Genomic DNA, 21,782 nt, shown 5'->3' on the forward strand with positions numbered 1-21,782 from the left:
CTAATTGCCGCAGCCTCAACTCTGTTAATCCTGAGCTGCAAAATCAACCTCTCTACACCATGAATTGGTGCACCGGATTGTAAACAACGAACCCGATAAGCTTTAAAAGCTCGTATGAGTAACTCTAACTTAAAGAACTCAACCCAAAATCACATAAGGTAAAACTGGTAATTCCTGGATTAAAAACTTAGTTCAGGAAATCACCTAAAAGCAAGAGAATTCAAAATAAAGTAAATAAGAAATCACGACAATTCAAAATCAATCAAAATCATAATCGAATCATGCAAAAAGTGTAGTTCAGGAATTCCGCTAAAATCACACAATTAAGATTAAAGAGTCTCCTGCGGAAAAACATAGTTCAAGAGATACTCAAAGCAAGGAATTTAAATGACAACACGTAAGAAAATCACACAATCATTTCTCCACCCTTACTTATGAGTTCGGCAACACTTAGTCATCCTCCATAAGTAACTAGGCAAACACATACTCATGGGTTCATCAACACTTAGTCATCTCTCATGAAGTATCGATAGACAGACTAGAGCGATTTGCAGGCCTTGTTGCATTGTGCACAGTGATCCATAGGGTGTGAGGCTGGTATAAATAGAAAGAGGGGAGTGAGAGCTTTCCAACGATACCAAGCACGCACAAATCTATCGCAGGACGGCCGAGTTGTGGCCGGAAGAAGTTTGGCGGAGAAAATGGAGAAGGGAGAGAGAAAAATCTGATTTTTTCTAAAGTTAAGGTTTTTCTGAAAATACCCAAATTTTTCCTATTTATACCCCTTCCCAAAAACTTTGATTAACCATAACTTCCTCACACGATGTCCGTTTTTCTCATGCCACGTGTCCACAAACTCATATCATTGTGCTTTATAACTTTGGATAAGGAAGTTTTACGAGAAACCCAAGGGATAAAAAGTCAACTTTTTGACCCTTCAGATAAATCCTCTTCTAGCCAATAATCATTCTGAACACTCCCGCTCTTTTCTCAAGCCACGAATCCCGCTAACTTCTAACTTGATAATTTTCAAAATAATAATAGAAATTAGTAACAAAAACTCGGGGTATTACAAGCTGTGAAGACTGCGTGTTACCTCATCAACAGAGCACCATGTGTATCTCTGGAATTTGAGACTCCAAATGGAGTTCGGACTGGCAAAGATGCATCATACTTGCATTGTAAAGCATTCACACATGTATCCAGGGAGCAGAGATCAAAGCTAGATGACAAGGCGTTGCCATGCATATTTGTTGGCTATGGCGATGAAGAGTTTGGCTACCAATTGTGGGATCCAAAGACGAAGAAATTCATAAGAAACAGAGATGTGGTGTTTCATGAAAACCAATCAATTGCAGATTTCGATAAGGAGGTACTATCGAGAAATGCAACAACTGACAGCCGCATTTATGATTCACCGTTGCAACAGGAATCTAATGTTGGGCTACAAGGTGATAAAGTTGAAGGTGTACCAGACATGGTCGATGCTGAAGTCGAAGATGAGGGAGAGCTTGATCAGGGGGAGCATCATGTGAATAATCAAGCAGCAGTCCGCAGAAGCACCAGGAGGCCGATTCCATCCAACAACTATCCATCGTCACAATATATTTTGGTGACTAACGGTGGAGATGATCCTTATGTTATGAAAATTACATCCTCTTGACCAGTGACGGAGAGCCTGAAAGTTATGAGGAAGCAAAGATTCATCAAGACCAGGACAAATAGAGGCTAGCCATGGAGTCTGAGATAGAGTCTTTACTGAAGAACGGCACCTACGACTTGGTGAAACTTCCTAAAGGCCGGAAAGCACTCAAGAACAAGTGGGTGTTCAAGCTGAAGTTATATGAGAATGAGAAGCTGACGAAGTACAAGCTCGTTTAGTTGTCAAAGGATTCAGCTAGAAAGAAGGAATCGATGTTGATGAGATTTTCTCACTTGTTGTCAAGATGACTTCGATTAGAGTCATTTTGGGCATGGCTGTGATCATGGATCTTGAGGTGGAGCAAATGGATGTGAAGACTGCATTTCTTCACGGTGATTTAGAAGAAAAAATACACATGGAGCAACCAGAAGACTTTAAAGTCAACAGAAAGGAGCATATGGTTTGCAAGTTGAAGAAAAGCTTGTACGATTGAACCAAGCACCAAGACAGTGGTACAAGAAGTTTGACTCCTTCATGGGGAGTCATGGGTACAAGAGATCATCAGCTGATCCGTGTGTGTATATTCAACAACCCGCTAGAGGTAATTTTATCATCTTACTACTCTATGTAGATGTGTTGGCTCAAAAATCGTCTCGGCCACATGTCAATGGGCCGAGGGCTTCTTTGGGCTACACGTGTCATGTGGCTTGGTGACGTGTGCAATGGCATGCCAACTCTCGGTCGAGAGTCCAAACGAGATTTTGTTCTGATCTGTAGATGCGCTGTCCTGACTTCTAATCAGTCGACTGTGGGCCGAGGAAGGATCGATCTCAGTCGCAGGGTTCTCTTTGCCTTGGATGCAAGGACTTTAACACAGATTGGCTTACTAGCCAATCTTGGTGATGTGTGACTAGGTGAATGTTGTGATGGTGCAAGTGATGTGAATGCAGGAATGTAAAGTGTAGAAATCTTAAAGAAAAGGTAAAGAACATGAATGCAAATTGCAAGAAAAATAGTAACGAACAGTAAGATAAATTACAAGTATGAAAAGAACAATAAAGTAAATTGCAGCAAAAGAAGAACAAGTACCGGTAAAGTAAAGCGATAAGATAAACACGAAAAGGGTTGATAATTGTGCTGAGAAGCTGAATTTTATTGAGATAGAAAATTTGTAAATCGCGTTGAGCGTTTGGTCGAGGACCTCTAACAAAGAATCCTAAGGTCTTTTTTATAGTGAAACAAAATAAAGAAATGTAATCCCGGCTTTAAACATAGGGATTGATTATAGGTAAATCATAGATTGAAATTGTAGTACGTAACGTTGATTCAAGCAATAAAATGCTTTCAAGCACATTCAATCTGATTGAAACATGTTCGGTAATGGCTCCCCTGAATGCGCTCTGGCACGGTAGTCATTCATTAATGACCACGGTAATTCTCATAGTCGGCCGCGGTCATTGCGCTCCTGGCACTTTAGTCATTCATTAATGGTCGCGGTAATTCGTATAGTCGGTCATGGTCATTCGCCAATAGCCACGATCACTTGCCTTGTCGTGCATGTTCTATTGCAGATCAAGGGAATAGACCGCTATAACCCCTCATTAATAGCCGTAATCATTCGTGGGCCTAACCCACTTGATCTACCATGTAAGCCTAGCCAAATTTTGGTTCAAACAAAATGATATGTTGATCAACAAAGATACTGTTATGATTCAGCAGTTAAAAACAGATTTGTCAGAGTTCTTTGATATGAAGGATTTGGGACTAGCCAAGCGGATTTTTGGCATGGAGATTTCCAGTGATCGAGGAAATAAGAAATTGTGGTTATCACAAGAAAAATACATCGAGAAGGTACTGGAGAGGTTCCAGATGGAGAAAGCAAAACCAGTTGTTACTCCTCTTGCCAGTCACATGAAGCTCAGCTCAAAGCACAGTCCTACAAGTCAAAAGAAGGAGGAAGAAATGGCAACAATGCCATATGCCTCAACAGTAGGGAGTTTGATGTACGCGATGGTTTGTACTACACCAGACATAACACATGTAGTTGGTGTTGTTAATAGATTCTTATCTAATCCACGCAAGGAGCACTAGAATGCTATTAAGTGGATTCTGAGATACTTGCGGGGAACTTTAAAGATGAGTCTATGCTTTGGAAATGTCAAATCTGAATTGGTTGGCTACACAGATGTAGATATGGCCAGAGATATTGACATGAGAAAGTCTATATCAGGGTACCTGATTACATTTTCAAGGGGAGCTGTCTCATGGCAATCAAAGCTACAAAAATGTGTTGTTTTATCAACTACAGAAGCAGAGTATATTGCAGCTACGGAAGCATGCAAAGAAATTTTGTGGTTGAAGAGATTCCTACTGGAATTAGGTCATTCACAACAAGAGTTTGTCCTTCATTGTGACAATCAAAGCGTAATTCACTTAAGCAAGAATTTGAGTTTTCACTCGAGATCGAATCATATTGATGTGAGGTATCATTGGATACGTGATGTGCTGTGTGAGACCCCGTAAAGTTATAGCTATATGTATTGCAGTCACGAATGATTTTAGTAAATGATTTATATAGTGGACGGACATTACTTGGTTTAGTTGGGTTCGAGAAGTTTCATTTTTGAATCGGGCCTATAGTGTAAGCTTGGAATTACCCGATTGGGTCACATGTTTGGGCCTAAGGAGGGCAACATTGTAATTATATATATATGAGCTACAAATTGATAAACTTTGTGTAGAATGACCAGAAGCTTCTCCCGTTTTCTTTCCCTCTCCTACGAACACTCTCGATATTGATCACTCTCTTTCTTTCTCTCTCTGTCTCTCTGTTCAAGTTCAAGAAGGCAAAGCTGCTAAATATTCATGGTGGGATGTTAATCTTAAGTTCAAGGATACAACAGAGATGGAGTTTGGGTCGTTTGACTATGTACCATCGACACCGATTCGAGTTGTAGAAAGCCACAGGCATGAACGTTATTCTTCTTCTCTTAGCATATTGAGGTAAAGTCCTAAGAACCCATAGATTTGGGATTTCTGATTTTGATAGATTGGGTTCTAATTATTCTGTTAATTGGAATGCCAGTGACAGAATTTCGAGTGGAATTTGAGTTCCAAGGAAAGAAGCATGAAGTCCATGGAGAGTTACTGAATTTGAAAAGGGAGAAGTGATCGATGGAGCTGAAATGAAAGAATGGAAGATTTCCAGTATAATTACAAAAGCAAGGATGGAGATATGTATTTCAGAAGAAGGTAAGATCCTTTTTACGAAAGTGAATGGCATGTGTTCAGTATTTGGAATTTGGTATTGATGATTTGTATTTCTATCAATGAAAACAGAGCATATGGCGATCAATTGCTTTGGTCCATCAACGCATCAAAAAGGAAAAAGTTTCCAGTAAATAAAGTACAAGGTGAGTAGGTGATCACTTTGGACAAGTATTGTTAGACTTGGTTGTGTTTGGCATGGACATACTTTAGTGAAAGTATTATAGAGCAACTGTAAATATGCGTTGATCACTTGCTATGTACGATATGGTTTTGATCCTATGGTAATATGCTGCATTATATGTCCAGAAATGACAAAGTTGGAAACTAGCTATTTTGAAGAGTATAATTGATATATTATTGGTATCTGGAAATTTTTGTTGTTGGGTGTACGTAGTAAATTCTATCATCTAGCTTAAAGGCATATCGGTTTGGTTTAAATCACGATAGGGATAGAAAGCATAAGCTGCTGGACATGTTTTGAAATATTGATAACTATGTGTTTCTTGAATGGAACACTTGTTATATAGTTCCAGCATGTTCATTGAAATACTATCTATGGAAGTGGAGAATCAGTTTACATGACAACAATTCATGGCAATAGGAATGATTAAAGCATTTGAATGAGAAATCAATTAGGGTCAGATGCTCTTATATTGATTAAATTATGAGCCATTATTAATTGGCTAAATATACATTGAGCTAAGCTCGGTCCTTATAGCTAGTTATAGTTGGCTATCACCTTATATGATAATGGTGAAATACAAAAGTGTTGCTGTGATCTTGATAAGTTTTTGAAAGAATCCTAATTGAGGATTAAGGAACTAATATTTGGATTTGTCGGACAGAGCTCCGGTTCTCGAGTTCTCGAGTATGGTGGTGTTTGCCGATGATTGTGGAGCAAAGACTCGGACTCCAGGAATGCCAGGTAGGGGATTCTAGACTCTTCTTGGCTAGTGGTTTTTCGTATATTATATATGAAAAATGATCGCATGGCTGTGATTGGTTTATTATAAAGATTTGATATTTCTATTGCCATGCTTGTTTTCAATGTTTTCAATATTGTGTGATGACTTGAGAGTGAGCGGGGCATAGTGACTTCCTTGGGTTTCGATCCCCTAAACCTCCGGAGGGGCTGTACGGACTGGAGGACACCTGACATCCTTTGAGGTGTGGCGTCGCTCCTAGGAGGTATGGCGTAAATGGACACTCTCGTTACACCTTGCCGGTATGGACGATATTAATTGTGGTAAGGTTGTAGTTGGCATAAGAGGACCGGTCATCAGGTTTGTGTATTCTGGGCGCGCAGATATTTTTCTAAATGAAACTTATACTTTGATCATGATTTATATTTATATTTGTTTTCACATACTGGCTAATAAATTAAATAGTTTTCAAACCTAGTTGGTTGAGTCTTAATGAGCTGCGAGGACGAAAGCTCACCCCTACAACAGTTTTGGATGCAGGTTCTGTGCACAAGAACGGGATTGAACTGGATTGAGCTGGGTGTGCATATTTGATTAAAGTTAAATGTTTTTTTCTAAATTTGTTATCATATGTAAGGCTTCCATTTTATATCGTGATTACTTGATACATTTCCTTGTGTTATATTTGAAAACCTTATTTGAAGTTGTTAGTCTGTCAGCTACTTTATTTTATTTTCGTGACATTGTTATCCGTACTACCAAGGAAATATGTTTTAGTTAATCTTGGCTATGTTTAACTGGAGTAGTTATTTCACATTAGTTTTGCTTTATAGCTTGATTCAAAGGAAGTAAATCTGTTTTATTATAATGTTTCCGACTTTAACTTTGATTTTCAATTTATAAAAGTTTTAGTTAGTTTAATTAAAATGCCTTGCGGGTTCTTAGGGCTTGAGTGATGGGCCCTAGCTTAGGTTCTAAGAGAACGCGGCACTGTAATGTGCTCGATTTGATGAGGTGCAAATCGGGGCGTTACATGCTGGAAGCTAAGGAATTACTGCTAAAGATGATTCATACAGACAATAACAGTTCAGATATGATGACGAAGTCTTTACCAAAAGAGAAGTTTGACTTCTGCAGAAGTGCGTCAAGAATGACGCATCCTTCCAATTAAGTCGGGAGGGCGAGATTGATGGGTCAAATTTCCCTCCTTATTTGGAGGAGGATGTCATATAGTTTACTACATGTGAAAAACCTTTCGGTGAAGCCTCAAGACCCATTCAATTAACCAAGAGGAAAGAATAGCAAAGTTGGTGGTGTGTATATGTTGAAATGCAAGAGAGAGCCTATATGTATAGGCTTGTGGGTGGCTGAAATGTTTGACAAAAAGAATAGAGATGTATTGATGGTGCATACAAATATTGAAGCTTCAATTAAGGAAGAAGTTTGAATTCTCTTCCTCGTGCATGGACGTGAAAGATTTGCATGGGAAATGCATGAAGAAGTTTGCCTATATAAAGGCATGAGCAATGATGCAATCGATATACCAGTGAGTTCATATTGTGTTATACAAGAGTGTGAGATAGAGAGAAAACTCTAAGTCGAGAGTTTGTGTGTGTAGCAAAACAAAGTGATAAGTGTGAGAGTGTATCCCTTCAAGAGTGAGTCTTGAAGTAGTGTTTCTCTCGCTGTAACCTTTATTCGTATAGTGGATGTTTTTTGTTGTTGTTGCCCCGTGGACATAGACATTTTGCCGAACCACGTTAATTCTCGGTGTTCTTTTCATTTTATTTCCGCTACATTTTACATTTGTGGTTGTGAGTTTTTTATTCCATTCTACAGTTTATTCTTCTGCAATAACCCAACATGGTAACCTTGGTCGTTTGAAAGGATCAGGGACACCGAAACCTAGAGGATCCCCGATAATTCCAGGAAAACCAGGTGCAAATGGAATTGGCTCCCTCATTGGGATGAAACCAGGCATATATATTATGATCTCTACACATCACCAATGCCTTCTTCTGTTGCTCCCTATCCTCCCACTTCCCAGCAAACCGAAACTTCCAGTAACCTGTTCCTCTTGCTCCCGACACAAACTCCTCCGGAAACTTCTGCTTCCACAGCTTATCATTATTGGCTAGATTTTGTAGTTCCTTCCACAGTTCTTTGCTTCACCATTCTTGTTTCTTAATTTGCTTCGCTAGCTAATGAGTGTATACGTTGTTGGTTTGGTACCATCAACCATTATGTTTGGTCGTCAATTGGGGCGGGAGTGTCATGGCCCCCAGCAGCAATTTCAAATTTCCCTTTCAATTATAGTTTAATAGCATATAATTATGGGAAAATTCTAGTATACCACATGGTATAGCATGCCTCACACAATGTGTGGTTATCATTGATTGAAGAAGCAACTAAATGACCATGTAATGACCACTTACCCCTTCAAAAGCTCCCATGTGTCATACAATTAGACATATTTGCAATAGGCATGTCATACCATATGGTATGATAGACAAACCCATAATTATGTATTCAGTTTAAGAATTTGGTATATATTTGCCCCTTCAAAAATTTTGGCTCCTCCAGAATTTTGTTCGAAGTTCCGCCACTGTCGTTGATGTTAGGTTCCAAGCCTTAATACCAACAACTGAACCCTAAAGACAAGTACCATCTATTGCAAAACCACCATAAGTTAGCAAAATGAAAACACACATCAAATTACAGAAACACATTTTCTTTGTAAAAGACTTTTTAACAATGAGACAACTCCTCAATCAACATCAGCTAGCGATGAACCAGAGATCGATGCAATGAACTCCTCAATGTTCTTGTTAGAGCTTCCATCTTCATCCACAGCCTTTCTAGCCGATTCTTTCAATGCTATAGCATTTCTCTGTATTTCTTTTCCCCTCTGTCCCTCCAATATTTCACTTACACAATGCTCTACTTCTTCTTGCCTCACAATCCCTTTCTCATCAACTTGAGCTTTGATCCCAATTTTCCACACATCCATAATGTACTTGGCATTGGTGCTCTGGTCAGTCCATCGAGGCATTGCAACCATTGGCACCCCCAAACTCAAAGCCTCCAATGTGGAGTTCCAACCGCAATGTGTAATGAAGCTACCAACTGCTTCATGAGCTAAAACCTCCAATTGTGGACACCAGGAAACCACCAAACCCGTTGCAGATGTCTCCTCGACAAACCCTTTCAGCACCTTCCTTGCTTCTGATTCTCTAATCACCCACAAGAATTTTCTTTTGCTACTCCTCAATCCGAAAGCCAGTTCCTCCATTTGCTCAGCTTCAATTTCTGCTCGGCTTCCAAACGACACATAAACAATAGACCCCTTGGTTTGTTCATTGAGCCATTTCATGCAGGCATCACTCTTTGGTTTAAACATGTTGAAACCATAGTCTTTATCATCTTTAAGACACCTATCCAAGTAATGGGATGGTATAGGTGGTCCAATGGTCTTCATTGGCCAAACCTTTCCCATCCAATCCACCGCCTATATATGAAGAGCAATATTGATCGATTAAGACTACTTAGTTCATGATAAAAATTAATCAGTCTAGTAATGTACGTGGTATACACAATGTCTACAAAGATGCCATATGAATGCTACAGAATGTCTACAAAGATGCATATGGTATAGGCAACATTGATCATTAGCTTATGAAACTCCAAATCATATGAAAGCCAAAAAGTGACTAAAATAAGGGAAATAATTCCTATATACTTACTTGCTCTTCCAACTCATAAAATGTATTGCAGAGGACCCAATCAGCCTTGTCAACATTGTAGAACTGATCCACAACAACCAGTTTATAGGCGGCCGGGTAAGACCCGAAATCAGATAGAAAGGATGGCAGGTCTGAGGGCTTAAGTGTCAGCAACCCTGAAGCGATATTTCAGACTCAACAACAGGCAGTTTCAGCGATCCATTCTTCACATGGTAGTAGATGGTGTTTACAGCACAAGACTGTGTGAAGAAGATAGCCCCAAGAATACCAAATTTCTTGGCAATATCCAGAGGCCAAGACAAGAATGCATCATAAACAATACAATCAACTGGTAACCCTAAGCTTGAAAGCTTCTCAAGAAGCTCAGCCAAAGTTTGTGACCCTGATATCCTCAAGCTTTCTAAATAGACATCTATGCTTCCTGCTTCTGCTCTCCCACCTTGATCAAAACCATCAGAGATCGTCTCCAGTGGAATATTACTGGACCCTGACCTGTGCATTGTCTTCCATAAAAAGCGAGTGGTAACCAGCGTCACTTTGACTCCTTTATGCTCTAAAAGCTTAGAGAATTGGAGCATGGGATTGATATGGCCTTGGTCAGGATAGGGTAAGACCAAGCAGTGAGCTCTGTAGGCTCTTTGTTGACCCTTCTCCATTTCTCTATCTATGTCTTGCATAGGAAAGCCACAACAATGGCAGTTTATGTACTGATGAAGAATGAATATGATGAATACACAATTTATGAACCAAGTGATGAAACTCAGTACGTCTCTTAGTCCTTTGGACATGAATTTCCAAAGATGAATGTTTTTATATTTAGGGAAGGTGGAATATGAGGGTAATCTAAAAGAACACTAGTGTAGAACCCAAATGCAAGTGTTCAACCACAAGAGTTGGAAATCCATAATAAAAAAAGGAAAACTGCTGCAGGAAAAGTATGGTATAATCCAGAGGGACCCTGAGGTTTTGTTTACTGCATAAAATTAACATAGAATATATGAAAATTGAACGGGCCATTTTAGTTCGTAATTCAAAAATATTAGTCAATTTTCAATAACAACAGTATGTCTTGGACATACATAATCAATTTTTGTTTCAATTCTGAAGCCTAGGCCCATGACAATAAAAATATCAGTTATCAATAATCAACTATTAAACTTATATAAAGGAGTCACTGATGTATAGTAAACTAGTGCAACTAATTAAGGCAAAATAATACTAGGGGTATACCAGCATTAGGAATTCAGGCAGGCATCATTTTCATAAGAAACTGGTTCTTTCCCAAGTCATGTTACAAAGCAAGCAAGTGCAGATGCCCCATCAATATTACTAGTGTGTAATGAAGCACCCAACAGCCTCATGAACCAAAACCTCTAGTTGGGAGAACCATGAAAGTTGAATCAAGATGAACTGCACAATCAGGATTCAGGAACCAAGATGAAGTGCACTGTCATCCGACGAAAGCGTAATGGTCAAAATGCTATAATAATGTGAAGTTGCAAGCCAAGTCTCTATACATCTCTTTGTTGCATTATGACTAAAAACAATGTTTGGGACAACTACTAACCGACTCTTGGTGGTGCTTAAACATAGAATATCACTCTAAGTGTTGAATATGAATCAAAAGAAATAAGTGAATGTTCTCAATGATTAACCACAGTACCAGTACCCCAATTAATTTTTGGGTCTCACTTCTCCTCTTTCATCGTTAAACATTAAAATCTGAAACAGAATTAAGTAAACTACTTTGCATCAAGAAAAGAATCAATCTTCAAAAGCAAAGAAAATAAAAGGTTAAATTATGGGAGGGAAAAGCCAACACCACAAGATTGATCTCTTAATTGTAAGTAGTGGCATCAGAACGAGTTGCGTAAATTTGCATTATTTTGTTTTTCATCACAAGAACAATTCTTATTCTCAAAATAGACAATTCAAGGATTCAAAGGACTTGTAACAGAACTACATAGGAAAGGCCCTAACTGAAGCCAAACTAATGGAATCATCAGTGTAAAGGCGTGCAATAGTACAATAGAGAGAGAGGTACCAAAGAAGTTGCAGAGTTTCAGTGAACTTGACACTTGAGCAACTATTAATGCTTAACCAACGTCTCAATGAACTCATCAATGTTTCTGTTGGAACTTCCACCGTCAACCACTGCCTTTCGAGCCAAATCTTTCCATTTCATGGCATTCTTTTGTATTTCTTTTCCTTTGTCCCTCTCCATGATTTCATTAATACAATGCTCAACTTCTTCTCGCCTTACAATGCCTTTCTCATCAGGTTGAGCTTTAACCCCTATTTCCCAAACATCCTTAATGTACTTGGCATTGGTGCTTTGGTCAGTCCATTGCGGCATTGCCACTAATGGAACTCCTAAACTCAGAGACTCCAAAGTTGAGTTCCAACCACAATGTGTAATGAAGCACCCAACAGCCTCATGAGCCAAAACCTCTAGTTGGGAGCACCATGAAACCACCAAACCCTTCTCAGCTGTCTCCTCGATGAACCCTTCGGGGACTTTAGCTGCTTCTGATTCTCTAACCACCCACAAGAATTTGCTTTTGCTCCTCTTCAAACCCCACGCCAGTTCCTCCATTTGCTCAAGTCCAAGTTGTGCAGCACTGCCGAATGAGATGTAAGCAACAGAGTTCTTCGGATGTTTGTTTAACCATTTCATGCATGCATCATTGCTGGATTTAAAGAGGTCAACGCCATAACCTTTGTCGTCTTTAAGTCGGTTATCCAAGTAGTTAGATGGTATAGTTGGTCCAATGGTCCTCACAGGCCAAAACTTTGCCAACCAATCCACCACCTACACAAGAGCAAAACAAGGAAGCAAGATAATTGACATCAGTAAGCTTAGTTCTGTGGTTATATAGCAACTGGTTTTGGAACTTAGATTCATATAAAAACCATGATAAAAAATTAAGATCTCAAAGCACCAAGAAGAATATATAAGCAAATGAGACAGATGTAAGAGACCATGGTTGTATACTTGTGTGCGTGTGTGTGTGTGTGTAGTAGTCTCTAATGTACTCACTTGTTCTTCCAAGTCATAAAATGTGTTGCAGAGGACCCAATCGGCTTTGTCGACATTGCAGAACTGACCGATAACAACTTCAAAGAAAGCTGGATAAGACCCGAAATGGGATAGAAAAGATGGCAGGTCCAAAGGCTCAAGTGGTGGCATCCCAGGAAGAGAAATTTCAGAGTCAGTAAGAGGAAGTTTCAGTACCCCTTTGTTGACATGATTGTAAATGTTGTCAACAGCACAAGACTGAGTAAAGAAAACAGCCCCAACTATTCCAAACTTCTTGGCAATGTCCAAAGGCCAAGGCATGAATGCGTCATAAACAAGACAGTCAACTGGGCACCCTGAGCCAGATAGCTTCTCAATGAGCTCAGCCAAATTCTGCGACCCTACTTTCCATAAGCTCTCCAAATAGGCCTGGATACTTACACCCTGCGTTTTCCAGCCTTCGTCGAAACCATCAGAGATGGCCTCCAGTGAGATAGTCTCAAGTGCAGTGCAACATGATCCTTTGTACATTGTATTGTAGATAAAACGAGTAGTGACCAGTGTGACTTTGACTCCTTTGTGAGCTAAAAGCTTAGAAAATTGGAGGAGAGGGTTGATGTGGCCTTGACTAGGATAGGGAAAGACCAAGCAGTGAGCTTTGTAGTCTCTCTGTTCTTTCTCCATTTCTCTGGTTTGGTTGTGTATCTGTGTTGTTTGGAAAGAACTTCAGCTGCAAGGTAATATATACTGCTGAAGTATGAAGATGAAGTGCACAATCAGTCCACGAAACTAGTGGGTCAGATAAGTCTTGTACACCAAGCCATCTCCACATATGCTGATGTGGTTGAGACTTGAGCACCAAGTTATATCTATACGTCTCTTTGTTGCACAAAGCCCCAGAAACAATGATGTTTCGCTTGTGAAAATGCAGCAAAAGGACAACTATTGTTGGATCCTGAGGTTTTATATATAGCATCTATACAGAATCATTATATTCTGCCGGAAGTAACGTTATATCATTGTTTTAGAAGTCGGTAAAAATAAGTGCAAAGGTTTATGATTGACATTGATTGACCAGTAGTTGGGAGAATTTGGGGAACTCAGAATGTCAAGTACAATTTGGCTTTTGCATCAGTGCCGCGTGAGTGCACTATACCTTGAATGGAAATCCTAAAAAGTTTAGCGTCTAGATGATCACCCTCTGCAGATTAACATGGACAACCCTGAGGCGTGTCATTTGGAACCATTTACTTGGTCTTTTATGTCCCAGAATACTCTAGAGGAGTGGAAGAATGTTTAAACCCACACACCATCAGAGATGGTTCTGAGTGTGCTCCTATTCCATCCTGTCAAACTATATAACCTGATGGTTCTGGGGTTTCAAGAATGTAAATAGGGGATTCAATGGCTGGGAAGAAAATAACAGGGTTGCGAGGAAGGCAAGAACTGGAGTTAAAGTTTAGTCAGACAATGTATGATGTACTTCGTAGAATTTCTCAAAATAAAATTTTCTTTTAGTGTTCTACAATCCACATGCAAATGATTGATATCTGATCACTCTATATCATCACCAAAAAAAGGTTCTTATTTGAAATTGTGGTTTACAGTAACCATGTAAGTCATAATCTAAGTCCAGTATTCATCTGCCTCGGCCAAATCAACATGAACCATATTATGCTGGCAGAATAGATATCGTTGATAAATTAAAGCAAGATAACTTCTACATGCATGACATTGTACTAGCAATCAGCAATGTAATTACAGAACACTCAGAATCATATTATATCCAAAAGCCAAAAGGTCATCAAGACAAGAACAATATCCAACACAACTAAAACAGATTATTCTTCTGTCTTTTAGCTGTACTAGGAGATCCAAGTATGCTTATTATTTCTATAAACGAAACAAGAACGGATGAACCTGCAGCTTCAGTTGCAGCACTCATCAGTGGAGAAGGTCCTGGACTATCCACTGAATCCTCCTCCCAGATTGCAATTGGGAGAGAAAGTATTCCTCCTCCCATGACGAAATATCACGGGCTGACCGCCACCAAAAGGGTATGGTAACCTTGGTCGTCTGAAAGGATCAGGGACACCGAAACCTGGAGGATCCCCGATAATTCCAGGAAAACCAGGTGCAAATGGAATTGGCTCCCTCCTCATTGGGATGAAACCAGGCCTATTATGATCTCTCCACATCACCAATGCCTTCTTCTGTTGCTCCCTATACTCCCACTTCCCAGCAAACCGAAACTTCCAGTTACCTGTTCCTCCTGCTCCCGACCCAAACTCCTCCAGAAACTTCTGCTTCCACAGCTCATCATTATTGGCTAGATTTTGTAGCTCCTTACAAGCACATCCCACTTTCGCAATGTCAGCACCAGACAGCCTTTCCAAAATATTCATCTTGACATCCAACGGAAGGCACATGAAGCTGGGTGGTTCCGGCAAACCAGCCTTTTCACAAAGATCAATCAGCAATGGGTACGTAATCCCATCCTTGACAATCCTCCAAAACTCAAAAATTTCAATTTCTGGGACAAAGACTTCACTGTCACTCACATTCCTGCTTCCCCACACAAAATCAAGCATCGGAGCAAACCTCTCCACATCCAAAGACACACGATAAGGCCCAGAACCGCGGCCGCCACCGGCCAAAGACCCATACACATTAACAAAACGCCCCAAAGTCTGAATCTTCAGCACCACAGCTTCAACCCCACCACCACCATTGTCCCGATTCTGCAGAATCTCAGGCAATGTATACGAGAGGGACAATGTATAAGCCACAGCCGGCCATTCTTTCGGAAGATGACACCGGTCAGCCCGCGCACCCGAAACAGAATCAAACCTTACAAATCGAGACTCCGATAGCACCGCGTGTAACGCAATCACCAGTAGCTTGTGATCGCTACGATCTTCAGCCAACTCCTCCCTCATTACTCTCCTCAAGAAAAACGGAACCGAGTACTTCTTCCTCACCACACCACTCGACTCCTCATCAATCTCCATACCAGATGAGCCTTCACCAATTAGGGTTTCCGAAATCGAATTACTTCCATCCATTAGGGTTTGAGTATCCGAAACCGCATACCTCGCATCTCCGGCAATCGAAGCCCCTTCGCCAATTAGGGTTTCCATACCCGAATCAAAGCTCGGATCTTCAGCCAATGCCTCGTCTTCGCCGATTACGGTTTCGGAACCGGACCTCGGATCTTCAGCCGTGGCCTCACCCGTGGAGGCGCCGTCGCCAATTAGGGTTTGGGAGTAGAAGATGAGGTCGCCGGAGGTGACGCCGAGGGAGGCGAGGGAGGCGTCGGGAGAGGAGGCGAGGAGCTCGTCGCGGCGGTTGAGGGAGAGGCGGAGGGAGGAGGAGGGAGCGGCGGAGATGGATTGGGAGAGGGATTGTTTGAGGTGGTTGAGAGAGCAGAGATTGGGGACCTCGAGTCGGAGCGTCTCTTTGGTTTCGAGGGATCGTAGTCTCAGCTTCATGGCTTTATTCTCTCTGTTTACTCTGTATCTGTTCTGGTTCTGGTTTTCGAAACTGGGAACAAGAAGCTGTGTGGTTCACTGAGCCAAAGAAACGATTTTTCTCCTATTTATCTGGAAATGATTACATAATTACCAAAATAGCCTTGGATCTGAACCAACAGGATCTTAAACTAGCTCTTCAGTCTTTAATCAACAACACACGTAACATTTCCTTACATACTCCGCTTGGGTCATGTGCCTAACACGACATAACGACATAATGCATGTGATATTGCCTCATTAAAAATTTTGTCAAGTAAAACAAAAATTTTATGGGCAAAACAAAAAAACTAGCTTGGATAAAAGAGAAAAAGGGTACAACACACCAACTACAATTAAAGATTAAATATGATATAGACTTCTCATGATGTCTACATAACGACTCCCCTAATTAGTAACTCAATCTCGAAGCAGATAAACGACGCATTTCATTGCTCTTACATGTTTCTCAAAAGTAGATTTGGATAGAGATTTGATGAAAAAATCCGTTACATTATCCTCATAATTCACCTGGTTCACTTGGATATTAAAAAACTGTTGTTGTTGTTGATTATAGAAGAACTTCGGCAAGATATGTATAGTATTATCACCCTTAATGAAACCTAACTTCATCTGTTCAATGCAAGTCGCATTATCCTCATAGATGCAAGTTGGTTCAGTTGTAGTAGATGTTAATCCACTAGACTTTCGAATATGAGTCACTAGACTGAAGCCAAACACATTCTCTAACTACTTCATATAGTGCAATAATCTCAGCATGATTTTGAGAAAGTAACAACAAGGGTTTGCTTGGTTGATCTCCAAAATATCGTCGTATTCCCAATTGTGAACACATAACCAGTTTAGGAACGTCTTTTATGTGGGTTAGAGAGATACCCAACATTAGCAAATCCAATTAACACATTATTCGGTGTTTAAGATAGGGGACTAGTCTACCGTGCGCATGACCTACGCCTATGGGCATTGTCGGACACAATCTCTAGGTGGGAGGCCAAGAGCTGTGTTCCACCAATCCCAGGCTGGATCTTTTGTTCTCTTGTTTCACTGTAGGGAAAGAACAAGCCTAAGTCAATGGAACCTTGCTTAACACCATTTCAATGACGATGAGTTGGCATAGAGCTAAATCTAACCAACAAGTTCACAAAGAATGCAATGTCTGATCGATGTGTTTTTTGTTACTAATCGTGTGATTTATATACCTTTCTATCGATGACATGTGAGTCTTGACACGAGAGACTAATTTTGTGACAAGACTAGAGGACATTAGTTGGTAATTTTAAGGATTTGTATGCCCCTCTTGTTTTCTTCAAAATGATTGGTACACTGAACTTTTTGTGTATACGAAATTCAATGAGTAAGAATTATGTATTGAGCTGATTATAGACTTCATGATATAGTCTTTTGCGACTCTCATTGCTCCAGTATAAACAGGTTTCTGGTTAAATGATAGCTTAATTCTTGGTGTCTCGCTGTCAGCAAACACGGCATGGAATAAATAGAAGGGACGGCATGGAATAATAGAAGGGTCATCTGCATTCTCATTTGCAGTCGGTAAAACTCATAGGTTTTTCCCTAAAGAAATTGATATTGCTTGTATAGCAGCAAAAATGGAGAATATATACAAGGTATGGTGAAAGAATACAAGGCATCACAATGGCTTGGAATAGAAGGTTACTTGAGTCTACCATGCTTGCATACTAACCTGGAACTATGTATATATCAGTCTGTGAGCCTTCATTCTTCCCTAGTTCTCTATTTTGCAGTTACAAAGTGAGAATAGAAATAGTCATCAATCTACAAGAACATATGGACATGCAGTTTTTGACTATTTACAGATCTCCCCTGAAGAACGGCGCATTGAAAAATGAGCTGGAGAATGTTCCTCCGCCATTGGGGAATAGAGTGAGGAAACATATGAGTCCAAGGACACAACCCCAAGCAAATCTGTCATCCCCTAATGGAGTGATCTCATCTTTTGCAGGTACTTCTTCTCCACCTCGGAAGAAGGTTGCAAATAACCCCCATGCCAAGCAAAGGACACTTCCACTCAGGCCACCAATGCCAAGTAAAAGCGATGTGGCAAATGATAGCAGAGTAGCTGTGCTTCTCCCAAACATAGCTTGTGCAATCCGGCCTCCCTCGAGCCTTCCACAAGGCAACAAGTTCAGAGATGTCACAACCATTCCTGCAGAGGATAGATAGTTGTCAGTACATAACTTGTATCCATACTAGTTCTATGTATTTGAGGACCGCCTTTAGATAAATTACAAACCATATATTCACTAAGACACTGGCTTGGCATTAAGTAATTGCATCTTCCCCCAAAACCCAGATTCTCAATCAAGTCACACTTGTTTTCCACAAATACAGACAACAAAGATGGTCAATAATAGAAACAGAACAGGTGATTTTATACCCAACCCCAATTTTCTAGCCAATTCATACTAGTTTCATGTTTTTCTTTTCTTCTTCACCATTTCAACTGGTTAAATTCACATTTAGACCTTGGGAAGAGTCTAAAGTCATTTGCATTTATTCTGATCATATGGAGTTACAGAAGCTATAATGCTTTGAAAGTGCCAAAGAGGTGATCAAAAGGACCAAGTAGAGATAGTATAAACAGAAGCTGAGATAGTAGAATTGAGTTTCTGGGCAAAAGTTGACATTTTTACCCAAATAGCTGACCGCTACCATAGTAATTTTGCACTAAAATATTTTATTTCAGGAAAAAATAACTCTTAATTGTATGGGTTAAGAAGACCAAGGAACTCACCTAGAAGTCCAGCAAAAGCAAGGGGATCAACAGGAACTCCAACACCTTCCACTGCATTGGGTAGCACATTTCCAAGATCATCAGCATAAGGACCAATAACGAATTGGATAAAAGAAAGCAGTGGGTTGTTGTCAAAGAACTGAGGCCTTATATACCTGCCAGGAAATAAGAGATGATTGTTAGAACCAAATAATGAAGGGTGCTCTGAGGGATGCCACAGTATAGTGAAGATTATAGACCAGTATTAAGATAGGCATAACAGTACTTTAATAAGCGCCTCTACCGTTGCTTTACTTGTAAGGTTGTGCCCAAAAATATACAAGTAAAAGTTATTTTTTGACAATTTTTTTAACTTTTTGTTCCGAGGAAGGTTGATAGACATTACAATGCATTGTCACCCCCGTTGAAGCTGCCATCCACCACAAATGCAGCAACTGCAAGCATCAGAGATGTAATATATGCACTAGCTGTGCGCGCCACTGGAATATCAAAGAGAGCTTTTTTATTTGGAAGAAGTGATTCATAGTTATTCATCACTCCTACACACCCCGTCCAATTGGATGGCACAAGAAAAGATGGGCTGAGTTTTACACCATACCGAGCTGCTGTTACTCTAGTGGCTATCTGCATAGCAGAAGTTGTGTCAGAATGAAAAGCAAATAAATGCTTAACACACATAGACAACTGTAGTACATTATCTCTTAACCGTCACATTGAAGTATTGGACAAAGGGATGGAACTGTCCTACTAGTTATATACTATCCACTTATTTAGGTACAAACATCAGGGTATATAAACCTGATATCAGATTTTCATTTTCCATTTCAGAAAAAGGTGTACTGTCAAATAATCATGAAAAAGATCAATCAAGGTTGCCAGTTGAATAATATGAACTATTGCATCATGGAGACATAGACAAGTACCCATGTATGATAACATACCTCAGAAACTCCCAAAATGGATATGAAGCCACTGAAGAGAGGCACAGCATTGGCTACGTAGTCATCAAAAGTAGCACCAGGTTTAAGGAAGAAGCCACTCATCAGAGCTATTGTTCCAAAAGTAGCAACACACAATGCTACTGCGCTAACATAACCCCACGGAGTGCTCAGCTTGGTATACTCAAATTGGAGATCTATTTCTGCTTTAGGTTGCACCATACAGACCTTAAACAAAACCAGTAAAAACCATTAGTATAAATTTCCCCTCACAGTACTAAGTGTAGGATCAGATGACTACAGAAGGTAAACAATTTAAGAAGTTGCAGAAGTTTGAAAACTCCCAAATCAAGGCCATAAGTCAGTTCATGCTACATCAAACTAAAGAATTCATTATCACCATGTAACAACATGCTTAGGCAGCTTAGCAGTTCAGGATACAGCTATAATAGTTCATAAAGCTGGTTAAATGCGTTTACTAAAACAAGGCAATTGCCATGAATATTGACCCCGTTTAGTATAGCTTAGAATCAACACCTCACAAAATGCATAAAATGAGTGATTCACCAAACCTAATAGGTTAACATTCAGGAAAAAATGATACATACGGAATCAGATTCTCTACAAATATAATTTAGAAAAGAAGCTATCTCGGCTCCTGTTCAAGTACCTGTTTTGTGATGTCATTTGTTTTTTCCTCCATGAACCATAAAACAACCTCTCTTCCTGCCGCTTCAGACAGCTTTTTCTCTAATTTGGGCATGACCTCTTCAATTGGTCTCCTCAAATTTCCAATGAAAATGCCTCCATCTCCAAATCTCCGAACATCAGTTGGAAAAAACGTATCGAAACCAAAACAACTCTTCAACTGCCACAACAAACAATAAGGAACAAAAGGTTGGTACTTGATAAGATACTAATCAAAACCAAGTGAGCCACATTATTCAGGTCATCTTTTGAGATGAACCATCATGTTAATATCCAAAGTTGTTTGCTTCCTGACTTATACATTCATACTCTAGAGAAAGTAATGTATCACAAACATGAATAAAGGATTTTCAAGGGAAAAAGTTACCTTGTTAAGGTCAATAGCCTTGAAGGTCTCTTCAGCTTTCTCCAATCTCTCCTTCTCTCTAGTCAAACTATCTCTTAAAGCTCTATTAAGCAGCCCTACAATTGGGTTATCACTACTTTCCCTATCAAGATCCTTGAGCTTCCTATCTGCCCTCTTCTTCTCCAACTTTATTGCAGCTTCAATTGAGGGGTTCCCCATGAACCTCTTGAACTCCTCATCTGTCTTCCAATCCATTTCTTGCTTCTCCTCATCACCCTCTTCACCGTTTTCGCCTTCTTCTCCACTCTTTTGGGTATCACTAGTGTCATCACTTGGCTTCTCAGAAACTACAGCAGTTGAAGAAGAAGAAGAAGATTGGTCATCTTTCATGGAAAATGTAATGGGGTGGTGTTTTCTTGAGATGGGTTTAGGAGATGAAGTAAAAGAGAAGTAATGGGTTCTTTTACCAAATGGGGTTTTGGTGTTCTTGTTCATGGGAGGACATGAAGGTATGGAGGAAGCTGAAGTGAAAGAAAGAGAAGCCATTGGAGTGATTGGACTGAGAGATGAGAGAAGACATGGTTTGGTGATCAGAGAAAAAGAGGGTTGGATGTAGAGGGATAGAGAGAGCTGGGGTAGTCTAGAAAGTTGGAGAAGAGAGGACAGGTGGAGTGGGTCTTGAAGGAGGTGACAAAAGTATGAGTCCCCAGCTGAGCGCCAAGATTGTGGTTTCCGAATTTTTAATTTTTTTAAGTGGAAATGATAATAAATCTATTACGATCGAACGGCCAAGCAGGAGAAAACTCCGATTTAGTTCGTAGATTTGGTCAAACAGGAGATAAACTCTCATCCAAGTCTAAAGAAACTTTACTCGACAAACCAAATGTTAC

At 40.0% G+C, this 21,782-nt stretch overlaps 3 protein-coding genes and 1 pseudogene across 3 annotated transcripts; all 4 read right to left on the reverse strand.

The window, feature by feature from the left end:
- Positions 1-8,524: 8,524 nt before the first annotated feature.
- On the reverse strand, positions 8,525-10,234 carry LOC101301544 (annotated as a pseudogene).
- A 1,175-nt stretch (positions 10,235-11,409) lies between these two features.
- On the reverse strand, positions 11,410-13,307 carry LOC101301832 (UDP-glycosyltransferase 74E1-like). The gene is made up of 2 exons (XM_004289710.1): positions 12,619-13,307; positions 11,410-12,390 (listed from the first exon to the last, which is right to left on the reverse strand). The coding sequence occupies exons 1-2, from the start codon at positions 13,279-13,281 to the stop codon at positions 11,668-11,670; spliced, it is 1,386 nt and encodes a 461-aa protein (XP_004289758.1). The 5' UTR covers positions 13,282-13,307; the 3' UTR covers positions 11,410-11,667.
- A 933-nt stretch (positions 13,308-14,240) lies between these two features.
- On the reverse strand, positions 14,241-16,143 carry LOC101302124 (F-box protein SKIP22-like). The gene has a single exon (XM_004289711.1). The coding sequence runs from the start codon at positions 16,086-16,088 to the stop codon at positions 14,562-14,564; it is 1,527 nt and encodes a 508-aa protein (XP_004289759.1). The 5' UTR covers positions 16,089-16,143; the 3' UTR covers positions 14,241-14,561.
- A 1,500-nt stretch (positions 16,144-17,643) lies between these two features.
- LOC101302409 lies at positions 17,644-21,495 on the reverse strand. Its single transcript, XM_004289712.1, has 6 exons — positions 20,914-21,495; positions 20,509-20,706; positions 19,842-20,066; positions 19,286-19,524; positions 18,901-19,055; positions 17,644-18,312 (listed from the first exon to the last, which is right to left on the reverse strand). Exons 1-6 carry the CDS (start codon positions 21,436-21,438, stop codon positions 17,957-17,959), a joined length of 1,698 nt encoding a protein of 565 aa, XP_004289760.1. The 5' UTR covers positions 21,439-21,495; the 3' UTR covers positions 17,644-17,956.
- Positions 21,496-21,782: the final 287 nt, after the last annotated feature.

The sequence above is a fragment of the Fragaria vesca genome, linkage group LG2 (assembly GCF_000184155.1).
Source record: "Fragaria vesca subsp. vesca linkage group LG2, FraVesHawaii_1.0, whole genome shotgun sequence".
NCBI classification, from domain to species: Eukaryota; Viridiplantae; Streptophyta; class Magnoliopsida; order Rosales; family Rosaceae; genus Fragaria; species Fragaria vesca.